The following is a 13,944-nucleotide window of genomic DNA, read 5'->3' as shown; positions in this document are numbered from 1 at the left end:
GCCACCCCCATTGGCCCGGGACGGCGAACCGCGGCCAGTGGGGGCCGTGATCGGCCGAACCTGCCACGTCAGCAGGTAAATAAACTGGCCCGGCCCGCTAGGGTGCTTACCCTGGCAAGCCGCATGCCAAACGTTGCCGACCCCTGCTCTACTCAGAGGAGATTATTTTTTCCCTCACACCGCAGAACCTACTGCAATTGCTAAACAAATGCAACACAACCGATGTGGACTGAGTTATGCTAGTGGCGAATCGAACTCTCATTCACAAGTGGACATGTTAAAACTGCAACACAAATCCATGGGTGCAGTACTGGCCCCACTGAATTCAATAGCAAAACTCCCACTAACTGGGGCCAGAATTTCACCCCATATGTCTCTTTTCAGCTTACAAGACTGTGAATCTTCACAGTCTATTTATAGAGAACTTTCATCCTGCCACTCTAATTTGAGGGGGTAACCAAACATATTCAACTACAGTCAAATATGAACCAGCATGCAACAGAGGCAGTGTGTCTAGTGGATAGAGCACTGGACTGGGGGTCAGGAGACCTGTTCTATTTAGGTACGTCTACACTACATTGTAAACTCGGGTCTGGGAACTTGCTTGCACGTGCACACTACATTGTAAACTTGGCTTACAATTGCTGGATTCAGGTCTCATGGCTGTGCTAATGCATCCATACTTCAAAATGACAGGACTTGGACCGGAGTCACAGTAGAACTTGGGCTCTGACTCATCCCCCCAGCAGGGTCCTAGCATCCATGCCTGGAGTGCTTGCTAACCTGAGTCAGACTGATTTGTGCATGGATGGAAGGGAGGCTTAGGCTCAAATCTGAGTCAGAGCCCTGGCTTAGGGTGCCTCTGCCACTGACACAATCTGGGACCTTGGGCGATTCTCTTCTCCTTTCATTGTCCTGCTTTCCTATTCCTCCCGTAGTACATCTTGTCTGTTTAGACTGTACCTCTTTGGTGAAGGGAGTGTCTCTTACTAGATGTTCTGCCAGATGTCTAGACAACAGTGTCCTGATTTGAATAGGGTAGGTACTACCCCCATATAAATAATGATAAAACATCCATTAAAATGCTAAACGTGGAATTTGTGGCTACACAAAAGTTAACAGTTTCAGATCTTTCTATTTCTCTACTTTATATTTATTTTATATACTGTACATCTGAGAATTTCATTGTGTTTTGAATAGAAATTTCATGGTCTCCTGCTTCAGTTGGTGCATTGGCGGTTGTGTGTCTGTGCAGGGGAGGGAGGAGGGAGGACTAGATGCTCAGCTGCTGTAAATCAGTGTAGGCCCACCATACTGCTTCCACCCGCTGAAGATCTGGCCTTGCTAAGAAATATTGTTCACTCAGCAAATGGACAAAAAAAATCCCAGTTGAGTAAATATTTTATTAATAGTTAGTGGAATAAAAATTTAGTTCACTTGCTTTGCAGCCAAAGAATCCACAGATTTAATGCTCAATGACACAATAGACCATAGACTCCCCAAAGAGCTATTAAACGCTCAGGTAAAAACATAAACTATTTAAAGAAGACCATAAAAATGTATAACAATAATAGCCATTCTCGAGGAGCCAGTGTGATCTACCGAGTATATAATACACATAGTAAGAAATCCTTAGTTTAGTATTTTCACAATAAACCTCAACAACTTCAGAACAATCACACCAGTTTATCAGATACACACTGTGTGCTTTAATGAATTCAGTATTTATAGTGAGGATCATTAGGGATTAGAAAAGCAGCAGGTTTTGGACAGAGGTTTGAACTTTCCCCAAGTCTGGAGGTTCACTGTGGAGAGAGGAGCAAAAATGAAGTTCAGACCTAGATCTGGGTCAGTACTTTCCCCTGATTTCAATGGGACCGAGATCGGGGGAGAGGGGTGGGTCAGAAAATAAGTGACTTGAAAAGACACTGAATGCATAAGGAACTGTGCTGACTCCTATGAACGCGTACTGTTCTGTCATGAGAGCAATATTTGAAATGACCAGAACCTACAGATGTTCTCACGGGGTATTGTTTTCTTTTTTTTGCTTTCAGTAGTCTTGAATAATGGAAATTTGCATATAAAACTTATGTTAAAATAAATGAAGATTCTTGCTTAAAACCATTATAAACTGGGAATTACAGGGCCAGATCCTCAGCTATATTTGTGCTTTGCACTTCTCTAGCAGTACAAACCTGCCCTAAAGTTGATGAATCCCGCTACAGGCATATTTCTCCCTGTACAGGGTAGGGAAATTCCATTGCATTGGTCAATCATATGTAAAGGATCACATTCTGTTCTTACATAATCTCATTCAGCCCCATTTCACAGAGTGATATAGGCCACTCATTCCTGTGATGCACAGCTTTGCAAGTTATGTGCAATGCATGCCCATGAGCCCCAAAAGTAAAACTAAACTAGATACACTTTTTCATTTATGGATATTTTTCATACCTGTGAATCACCATTTCACAAATGCAAATCTTTAGAGTGTACTTGGAGCTGTTAATTAAATGGCGATTACATTAGTAGTAACATTGATTTTCAGAAGGAAGTAATATTAATATTTAATTTAATATTGCCTAATATTGCATTTATATGATGAAATCTTGTATTTGTTTCAAATGCACTTTCCCACCTAGTATTGCCACCTGTTTGTTAATAAGATCATCAGGCAATACTTCTAAGGATGGTCTGCTTCCAGGCACCATTGCTGCCAAATTCCGCTTTTCCCATACAAAGCTCTTTCAGGAACACAAGCTTGGATGAATGACAGCAGGGAAATTTTCTACCTGTTATTGCAGAGTAAAGATGGCAGTCTTTCCAGGATGCTATATTTATTTAGTTTGGAAAGACATCCTTCCTGTCAGGATGCAGCAATACAGAAGTAAATCAAAGAGAAGCCAAAGAATATAAGGATTAGAAAAGCAGTAGAGATGATGAGCAAAACTTAACAGCTACAAATATATTATTTAAAAGAAAACAAAGAAAACAAGTAAGATATGAGAAGAATAATTCTAGAACAGCAGCCCTGGGCCTAATTCTCCTCTCACATTTGTGACTATCAGGAGGAACTCTACTGAAGTCAATAGAGTTGTGCTGATGTAAGTGAGAAGAATCAGGTTCTATATATTTTACTTATTTGGTCCCATTGAAATCACTGGCAAAACTCCCACTGACTTCATTAAGAGACGGATTATTCCCTAATTCCTTGTTTCCCTTCAGATGTACAGAAACCTGTGAAAGGGCCGCTCATGTAGACATTAGGTCATAGTGTATGCTGTAGAGTATATTTATACAATGAAAACTGAATAGCCCCAGTTCAGTCATGCAGAATCAGAGGGATTCATGTAACAAGTGAACAGCAGAATCCAGTAGCACTGTCATTGACAAAGGAAAAGTTCTGAATAGATGCTCTATGTCAACATCTAAGAGAATAGAAGATCAATGGCAGGCACCTAATGTTAGTGGCAGAAGATCAACAGATCTTAGAAAAATGGGAAGAATTACTACTATAGAAATCAAAGTCCAGTGGAAATATGTGCAAGAAGGTGACAAATGGCCTGGGAACCTCTATAAAGACTACCTTCCACCAAATCATCCCCTAAATGGGGAGGAGTAAGAGGCAAAGGAGGATGGTAGGGAAATGGCTTCTAAACCCTATGAATCCCAAGATCTGCTGGGACAGAGACAATCCAATCACACACAAAGGGGCTGTTCCTCCACACTGCTATCTGCTGTGTCCCTTCCTTCTCTGGCAAGACCCAGGCAGTCAATCCTCCACTGGGACAAGATCTCCCTCCCTGGGGGAATATACTCATGCCGTACAGGTACTTCAGGCAAGATTCACTTTGGCACAGCTATCAACTAGAATAGCCACAACAAGAAGGAAGAACAGCATCATGGGCATCAGTTCCTCCACTTACCACTCCAGGATACTCCCCTCACATCCCAGGGAGCCCTAATTCTTACTCAGTAGAGGAGATTCCACAGAATCCTACAGAGGTAAGAACAGTGACATGGAAGTGGCATTGATCCCCCTTTTTGTGTTCCGCAGGCAAGATATGCCACAGTAGGGTCTCCTCAACTCACGGCAGCTGAGTGGATGATCATGATTTAGACTTATGGTGCTTACAAAATATGACACATCTATTGTATTCTAACAGGATACACATATAAAATGGGAATAGAATCCAGGAGTTCCACCAGTCCCCTGTTCTAGCCACACGACCCCTCTCTGTAAATGATCTACAGAATTTTTCAGTGGGGTATCAGCTTTTTCATAATCGCAGCAGACATTCAATTTCCATTCATTGATATGTTTATCTATAATATAGATACAGGAGGAAAAGATTCATCTATAATATATATAAACTTATGTATCTATAATATATATAGGGGGAAGGACTCACGAGAAAAATAGCTTACTTGTGTCCGGATTCATGGGCAATAGTAAAAGCCAAGCCAAGACCTGTATCTTCATTGATGGTACAGCTACGGTATTTACTGCACATGCCACTAATAGGGGCAAAGCCTGGGGGAGGGGGAAAGGCAGAAGAGATGTTATTTCAAATACTGTAAGATACATACATCTCCTTGTGATGGATACTACATGCTTTCGTGAGTACATGCTTATTTTGGTGTGTGGGGAAAGTTCCATCCATGGTCATTTTGGAGCAACAGGAATTGTAGGCAGAGCTACATTTAGCAAAAAAAAGGGAGTTGTGTATAGAGAAGTGCACACATGTGCCTATACACACATCTACATATGCACACACTGGGCCCAATCCAGAAGGAATTCATTCCGCAGGTGTTGGCCTACACAAGTTTTAACTCAGGCTCATTTTTAGCACAGGTGACTTGACGTCAGCTGAGAAAGCCATTTAAAAGGGGACAGCTCCTTTCTGAAGGTCACTCCCTTTCTGAAGGGAGAACAAAGAAGGTCCATGTGGCCCAGATGTATTTTTGAAATGCAAAATGAGATCAGTGATGGAGAAAATTCCCTGAATGCAGTGGAGATCCTAAAAAATGTCTTCTGAAGGTCTGTCTCTCTGGCTGTGGCCCAAAGACTGGCAATTTGATTATTTTTATTTTTATTTGTTTAAAGTTTTTAAAACACTCTTATATAGAGCTTTTCAGTAGATCTCAAAGCATTTCACAGTCTTTAATGGGTTTATTCTCCTAGCACCTCTGTAAAATAGGGAAGTGCATTTAGCCTCTCTGTGCCCAAGTTTCCTATCTGTAAAGTGGGAATTCTCCCCATTTTAGAGGTGGGGAACTTGGGCACAGTGAGACTAGAAGACACACTCAAGGTCACACAAGAAGTCTGTGGCAGGGCAGGGATCTGAATGTGATTTTCCCAAGTCCTAGGCTAGTTCCCTAATGGCTGGACCATCCTTCCTCTCATTAACATCTTACTTTCCACCTTGACTATTCCTTTACCACATCTTCAAACATTCTCATTAGCCACAATACTGTGATTTTCTTTTTTTTATTAATCAAGATGCTGTCAATTGACATTCATCAGTTTTGCAGAGCATATTTTCTTACCATACCTAAAGTGTCACAGGGTTCATTTTTCCAAGAGCAGATATCAAATCCTGTAAGCAAGATGGCATGGTCGTGACGCTTTCCATTCTTTCCAACCAGAGCAGATTGCCACTGACAAAAGCTATTTAATGACTGGTCCGCATGATGGTTGATCATTAATCCACCCTACAGATATTTCATAGACACAGAAATAAGATGCTTCTACCGGCAGCTGAGGAAGGTGATTGAAGAAAGAAGAACTGGGGTCGGGGGAAGGGGAATTACTTTGGTTATATGACCAGATGTGAAGAAATGTCATCTCTCCATTTCCTATGTCACTATGTATTTGACACACCTGCCTGAAATGACTATTTCAAGTCAGTCAATCAATCATAATTAGAAAATGAAGCTGAAGAAACTCAGGCCCAGGGATATTTTCTAAGGCACGGATGGAGATTAGGTGCCCAATTCCCAAAGACTTTCAGTAGGAGTTGGACACCTAACCGTGTCTTTGAAAATCCCCCACAGTATTTCAATGGCAAGAGGTGATTCATAAACTCTTTTAAACTTTAATTGCAATGTGAATGATTTCAAGGCTTGGCTTCCCCTTTTGGAAATTATTTCACTTGTGAATTTGTGCCCATTTCGGTTTTCACTGGGTAACATGCATGAGGTACAAGTGTCTTTGGTTCTCTTGATTTGGTTTTCTTGATAAAAATATGTCCTAGATGAAGAACTACTGAAGGCAACAGCCCTTATAAAATACTTGGGGATTCCATAGTAATAGTCAGAAACACTGAAGGGTAAAGGGGGAGTTAATTAAACTCCTGGTTCTATTATTAAAAATCCTAGGAGCAGTGAAATATGGAAAATGTAACATCAAGGGTTCTGGTGATGTCATAAAATCTCACCCTTGAATCTTGTGATTTATAATGTCATGACAAGCCCTCAGTTGAATTTTCTTTGCATAGCATGGGCTTGTCCATATATTCCCTGTGAACAATATCAGATACACCCTGCTACAAAAGAATAATGACACCACTTACAGGCTCTTGTTCCAAAAGAAGAAGGCTCACAACAATGATGTTTATGTCGCTTCCAATTGTTCCATCTTTAAAAAGACTAGAAACCTGCATGAATATGTAGGAGAGGGTAATAAATAAACACATCTATAATAAAAATAGACTAAAGATAATGAGTTATCATGACCCAACTTTCAATGACAGTCAAGAGGAACTCAGCACATTGCAGGATTAGCCCCACCTCGATCTAACAGAAATGTGCACGAAGGGTCCGACAAAAAGCCCCCTGAAATTAATTGAAAAATTCCCATTGCCTTCAATGGGATTTGGATCAGGCCCTAGTTCTGCAGGATCAAAGCCACAGCAGGTAATCCTCTTGTGTCTGCCCACACAAATAACTCCTCTTTCCAGCAGCAGGAAAGAGGGGAAATGAAGCAAAGCTTTTGTGACGGGGCAGAAGAGAGCTGGCCGACCCACTCTGCTCATTAGGACAGCCGTGCAGGGAAGTAAGTGGGAGTAGAGTCCCCTTGACCACCCTGCTCAGCCCTGCTTAGATTGTGACTCAAGACATGCTACCTGCCTATTTACTCCCCACTGCAGACAAGTGGGGGAGGGAGGAGTATGGGGAGCTCTGGCTTCACCCCACCTTCTCATCAGCCGAAGTAGGGATGAAGTTACTTACTCCCACTTCTCCTTCCAGCGGAAGTGGGGAGTCAGGGAGAAACTGTGATGCTTTCAGATAGAAGTCTCCAGTCTGCCCCCATCTGCTATGTACTATCTTATATTCAGAGCAGGTTGTAAAGCTACAAGCTAGCCAGTAAAGACATGATGAGCAATATATAACCCCACTAATTCTAAAAGAAATTACATTAGCAAAATTGACAAAAACATTCAGAATAATTATAAATCCCAACTCCTCCCACACCACAAAACCAGGGTGGGATTTCTAGGCTGGCACATGTGGACTTGCAGAAATTGATTTAACAAGCAGAGATTTTAGTATTGCCAACTTTTGTGATTTTATCTCAAGTCTCACCAAGTTGGGTGTTTTTCTTAAAGCCCCAGCTCCTGGTTGTCTTGTAGGTTTTCCACAGCTGTAGATGAGTACAAAACCAATGGCACTTCAGTTACACCAGCTCTTACCATGTTCATAACTGTTAAGATATATGTGGTTACATTGTCCTTGCCATGCTTCTCCAACATTTTTTTATCCGCCACAACAAGCGTTTCAACATTCAGACTTCCACTTTTCTGGGTTTTAATAGCTGATCTTTTGAACCTTGCTGAACTTCCATATTCATCCGATAGGATGTATGTATCCTCGGTGGGTGGCTTAGGTGTGTCTAAAGAGAAACAGAACACAGTTTTGGAAAGGGTTCAAAACGGGTCATTTTTATGAGCAGTTTGGTTAGATAGTAAAGCGCCTGGGGACTAGAGCCCTAAATGAATTTACAATATTGTGCAAGAGCCAGGTATTGATTAATATGGCCTGCAAGATGGTGAGTTCTTCTAATACGTTATTAATTAAGATCTGATTCATTCTTCTTTAAGAAAAAAAACTGAATACAATAAGCCAATTCAGAGGAAAGAAATAATCTAGTAAAATGAGTTTCATGTGCTGCAGGGGAAAATACTTAGTATGTCTGCCTGAATAGCTATATCCTATTTGACCATTTTGTCACCTTCCTGCACATTGCTGCATTGACTGCAAACATAGCGTAGGGGCCAGATTCTGCTTCCCTTAATAAAAGCCTCCAAATAGGTACAGAAACTAGATATGCTGCAAAAGCAGAGTTCCTGAGCGCCTGTATTTTGACTGGCAACAGCTCCACATGGATTACTCCTGCTTGGAGCACGATATTCAGAGAGTGAAAAATAATGACCATTGCTGGATCAGAAGCTATGTGCATAAACATGTGGTCCATACTTCTTGAGAAATAAAGCTTGCCATGCCTTCTATTTGTGAAGGGAAGGACTGAAGAGTCAACCCTCTCTCTGGGTTTTGAGGAAGCCTGAATGAGGGCAGAAAATCTTTGTTCCATACTCTTCTTGCTTATGGATTTTCTCGCATAAGCCTATGTGCCCCTGGCAACCAGAATTCAGCCCACTGGTCACTATTTGAAAATGCTAGTTAGATAACAACAGTTGTCCTTGCAAATCTTTATGGCAAAAGGGTGGAAACATGATATGAGTGATGGAGCCCCAGGTAATTAAAAAATGTAACAACCACCTTTGTCTAGAAGTCCTGCCTATGACTGTGTCTGACAGTTACTCAAACAACAGAGCTAGGTTGGTATCTACCTCCTTCTTGGTCACACGGGGACACCAGGAATCCAAGGGAAACAGGATGGTAAGTAGGGAAGCTTATTTGCATCAGTTGTCAATCCCAAAATCAGTTTCATTTAAGAGTCTTCTAAGGCAGGCCATCTCAAAGCTGAAGAAGTTATGCTCAGACGGAGCTTTGATCTATGGCCTCCCAGGGCTTGTGGTGTTTGGAATGTTATACTTGTTTAGTTGCTACTTAGACTGTAAATTCTTGGGGGCAGGGAGTGTCTCTGTGGTCTATGTTTGTAGTGTACAGCAAGTAGCACAATGGGGTCCAGGTCCATGACTGGGGCTCCCAGGCACTACAGATATTACAAAAAGTAAATAATAGTAATAAATGCTGGACTGGTCCTTAATATTCTAAGTGAACAAGATGGAGGCATCAATATGCTGGTATTTAGCAGATATGAGTTGTAGCAATGCAATATCCCTAGTGCTTTACGTCTGAGAATTCATTTAATCAGAACTATATTTCAAATCACGAATGAATGAATGAAAGATGTTTTAGTTATAATATCAATCAAGAATTATTATCCTGTTAACAATGTAGAGAAGTTTCCTCTTTTGAAAGCATGTAAAGACATACATCACCTACCAGCGAAATGCATAGTTTATTTCCTACGTAGAGCAATTCCGTGTTTAGGAGGCAGTACAAGTGGCTTGCACTTGATTCACAAAAAGTCTCTTTTATATTTGCCTGTACTGTACGTACAGCAACACTCATCAGCAACACTGCCGAGACTCTCCTCCCCTTTGCACCTGCTTTACTACTACTAAAAGTTATTAAGAAGAAGCAGCTCTTCTCAAATATGATTTACAGAACGTTATCTGTTCAGCTCTTGTGCTCCAAACTATTTAGCGTGTGATGACATAACTGAAAGATGGCTGACCGGCTCCTCTCATGCTTACAAACTGCACGCTCAACATAGATACTAAAGAAAGTTAGAAGGGTTAAGCTTTAATCCCTAATCCAGAATCAATCCATTTTTGCAGTATAGGAAAAGAGATTATTAGTATGGTGCTGCTTGCAGAGGTATATGCTTGAAGATTTAATTAACCCTGTTGTATAGGCCATCTACAGATAAGGCTGCCTGGTGCATCCCATTAGAAGACCCTGTTTTGGGGCTGAAATTATCCCTGCCAGGTGTCTACATGAGACTGAAATGTTTTGGAGAGTTTCAGCTAAAATGGTTCATCTGTTTCCAAGAATGTGGTAAAGGAAAAATACATTGTTTTGCCTATAATAAAAAAAAATTGTATAACCATGTCATTGAGAAACTCTAGAGCCACCACCACCATTGGTTGGAGCAGGGATATGGCCCTTCTGCCCGTCACGTACCTTTTGCCTGTGCTACCTTAATTCAGCCCCCTTGTGTATATGTATTATGCTACAGGCTTTAATTGTATCATCACATCCTATTTTTTTCCACAGGACCCCTGCCTCATTCAATGCCCTGGATGGACCTGTTCTGGGGATGTATAATGAAGATGGCTGTTGTATGTAGCACCCCTCGCTTCATTTGTTGCAGAAGTTGGAAGATCTGTAGTGAATGAGGCAGGGGATGGCAGGAGGAGAAAAGAAGGTCTTGTGTTTAAGGCTGTTGAATGCTGCCCTGGAGAACTGTGGACTTGCAGTCCCTGCTCTGAAGTCCCCTGTCCCTGCTTTGCCACAGAGTTCCTGTGTGATACTGGGAAAGTCACTTACATCAAACTTTTCACAGGTGGTCACTAACTGTGTGTTGCTCATTTTACATAGGCCTATCTTGAGGCCATGGAGCTGAGCACCTATTGAAGTCAATGAAAGCTGCGCTTTGAATATAAAAAGCTTGATACAGTGCCAAGTACTCTGAAAAATCAGGCCATGGGCGCATCAGCTTGGATAACCAAAATTAGTGGACATTTTTTAACCTCAGCTCTCCATCTTCTAAATGGGGACAGTTTCATAAGGCTGTTGTGAGGATTAATTAATATTTGTGAAGCACTTTGCTACTATAGCAATGAACACCATAGAAAAACCATGAGAAAATGAGTAATTCTGTCTTCAGAGCAGGGTTTGAATAGTGTACAGTGAACAAGGCATGGGGCCCTGGATTGAACAATGAGGAGAAAACAAAATATTGAATAGCTTCTCATTAAGTGAGCACTGTCCATCATGTGCACTGAATGAGGCAGGGGTCTGATGGAAAAAACAGCAAGTGATCATATAATTAAAGACTGCATCATAATGCATATGCACAATGGGGCTGGACTATGGCTGTTTGATCAGCTATTGTTCTAGCATTTCCTAACTTCTGGGTGTTTGACTTTGCAGCCTTAATGTTCTTTTAACATAGTTTTCAGGGGTTATTTATATAAAGGTCTTGTTCCTGATTCCTGTAACCCGCCTTATTCCTGCTCGCAGCATTATTAAAGTCATTGTGCTTGTAAAGTCTTAAATTTAATTCAATCACTAGTACAAATGTCAACATAACTGAAAGTTTAATTTTGTGCACTTAACATAGGGGTGCTCAACCTGGGATCGCAAATAGATGTCAAGTAGCAATGGCCGTCCTTCCCTTTCTATATTGCTAAATGGGAGGGAGCCGTAGCTATATCCAAGCTACATGAAAAAGTAGAGAAACCACTGCTTTCACAAACAGGAGAAAGGCCAGTGAAACTTATTCAGCAATATAAGCAACTACGTACCTTCAAAGTGTAACCAACCCCCGTACAGCACCACTTTTCCTCTTTAAGTATCATGTTTGGATACAGATTCAGTAAAGTACCATTTTTACTTTCAAAATCCTGTTAACTTTAATTGCAAGAGCATTAGCCACAAGTCCAAATTACTCCTGCTGTGTTGTCCCCTTGAAAGTACAGAGAGTTGTGTGTCCTTTCTGTCCCTTACATGAAGGGATAAAGGCCCACTGACTAGGACTTTAGCATAGGGGCTGGGAGGCTTGGGTTCAGTTCCCTACCCTGCTATAGACACCTTCTGTGACTTTAGACCAATCACCTACCCTCTACACTGCTGGTAAAATGAGGAGAACAGCACTTTCCTACCTCAACTGGGTGCTGTGAGGATAAATGTATTGACTATTGTGAGGTGCTAAGGTACTACAAGAATAGGGACCATATAAGATAACATGGCCAACGTGGAAGAGCCTGGAACTCTCTCTATCAAAGCCATCAATATCATACAGGTTTTGTAATCAGTGAACAACCTTTAAAAAAATGCCATGATGGTCATGGAAAATGAAAAGACCATGAGCTAATGAAATATTCCTCACTTCACTTTCTAAAGTAAAGCTGTCAGCAATTCACATTAGTCATTGTTTAGCAGTAAAAAAATGGGGGGATTGAAACAGGATGACCATGGGTTTGTACAAGAATTAGGTACTGGGGCTTCTTAGACTAGGGGAGATTCAGCAGGAACGAGGAAGAAAGTAGCAGAGAGACCTGCAATATTGAAGAAAAACATGAAGTGATTGAAAATATAAAGACTTCTCAATCTTTAAAAGGGTAATTCTCAACCAGATCAGTATTTTCCTGCAGAACGCTCAGAGACTTTCACTCCTTCACTTTTCTCCTCCCATTTTCTCCTCTTCTCTTCCCTTTGGTGTGTACCTCTCCTTCCATTCCCCAAACCCTTTTTATTTTCCCTTTCAAAAAGGAACCCTCTTGTTGTCCCCGAACTCAAGTAGGAATTGGGGAGGACATATTTTAGCTGATGAAACTCTTTCAGTTACTGTTTTCAATTGTTGGGGCTCTGAAACTCAAACCAGAGGCAGATCAGCTTTCAAACAGAATCAAGTGAACATAAGAAGTATAGCGATAGGATTCTGGAGGAGCTCCTAAATATTCTTCAAGTTGAGGGCCTAATGAAGGCCTCACAATGGACCTTGGTAGGATAATGTAGTTTCAATACATTTTTAAGAGGTGACTCCAGAATTTTATTAAACAATTTACTTGGGAGGTTCTGGTTGAATCATCTCAGTTGCTGATGACTTCATTATCAAATGGTGGATTGTGAAAGACCTATTCCCCCTCCTTTGCCAAATCAATGATTCCTACTGCCCTTCCTCCATCTTCCAGACTAATCACATATCTCAGATGAAGAGAAAATAGAGCAGGGAGTTGGCACTAATAATTGTACAGAAGAGGTGGTGTTAAAGTACCAGCAAAAAAAAAAAAATGGCCCATTAAAAGATATATCAGTCTCAAGAAAACCAGAGCGAGGGATCTTCTAAGTTGAGCAGCACATTCCTAAGAAAGTCACTCTCTGACTTGTGGTGGAGTTGTAATAATAGTGATGGACAGTGCCATAAACTTAAATTCATGATCCAGCTCCTTGTATCTGCCCTCTATTTTGGCCATTGCCTCTGTTAACAGTATTATTTAAAATACTCAGCCCCCATTAGAGCAGTGGTTGCAAACCACACTAAAAGAAGCACCTACAAGTCTCTAAGAACTACTATCTCAAACAAAGAGAGAAAGTTTCCTTACATACATTTCTTTCGACGTCCACAAAAATGCTGCTTTTGAAACCTTCCATGGTGGTAATCATTCGCCTGATCATGATACTTGTGGTGTGTGTGATTTCTGTGATGACCCGGGGAAAAGTGATTGGAATTGGAATCTACTTTGTACCGGTGCACTTTCTCCTCTGCTGTCCGTTTATATAATACATGAGGGTGATGTCCAGCAGGTGATGCGTAGTTGTGTTCCTGTGCTAGGTGCTGAGGTAATGGAGATATAAGGAATTCGTTCTCCTGCATTCTTATCAAACCTGACTAAAAAAAAAAGGGCAAATTAAAAAAAACGAACATTATATTTTACAGTTTGACAACAATATATTTATGTCCACTTGTGAGCACTAGGTTCCTTCTAAGTAGCTGATCCTATTCTCTTAATTGCGGAGTCACTTATACAAAAAGAAGCCTTTTAGCACATTGTCAGGCTTGCAAACTGGTTTTCTGGATGTATGGTCATCATCAGCAGTAGAAGAGTGCCAGGAAGAATGAGATTGTGCGGCATAGACAAGAACGGAACAAAGATGGTGTAGCAGGGTGAACACCTGCTCCGGCCC

General features: G+C 41.2%; 1 protein-coding gene across 2 annotated transcripts in view; it reads right to left on the bottom strand.

Annotated features, from left to right (window-relative positions):
- ADAMTS18 (ADAM metallopeptidase with thrombospondin type 1 motif 18) overlaps positions 1 to 13,944 on the bottom strand; it is a 103,994-nt gene that overhangs the window by 52,367 nt on the left and 37,683 nt on the right. The window contains exons 3-7 of one of the 2 annotated variants that reach the window (XM_034788885.1): positions 13,366 to 13,648; positions 7,695 to 7,894; positions 6,576 to 6,659; positions 5,556 to 5,715; positions 4,429 to 4,534 (exon numbers count right to left, since the gene is read on the bottom strand). In XM_034788885.1, the coding sequence (XP_034644776.1) occupies positions 4,429 to 4,534; positions 5,556 to 5,715; positions 6,576 to 6,659; positions 7,695 to 7,894; positions 13,366 to 13,648 (833 nt within the window). Of the gene's footprint in view, positions 1 to 4,428; positions 4,535 to 5,555; positions 5,716 to 6,575; positions 6,660 to 7,694; positions 7,895 to 13,361; positions 13,649 to 13,944 lie in introns of those variants that run through there. The other variant, XM_034788886.1, reaches the window with a different exon arrangement.

This window comes from Trachemys scripta, chromosome 13 (genome assembly GCF_013100865.1).
Source record: "Trachemys scripta elegans isolate TJP31775 chromosome 13, CAS_Tse_1.0, whole genome shotgun sequence".
NCBI lineage: Eukaryota > Metazoa > Chordata > Testudines > Emydidae > Trachemys > Trachemys scripta.
This window is presented reverse-complemented; position numbering and strand designations above follow the sequence as displayed.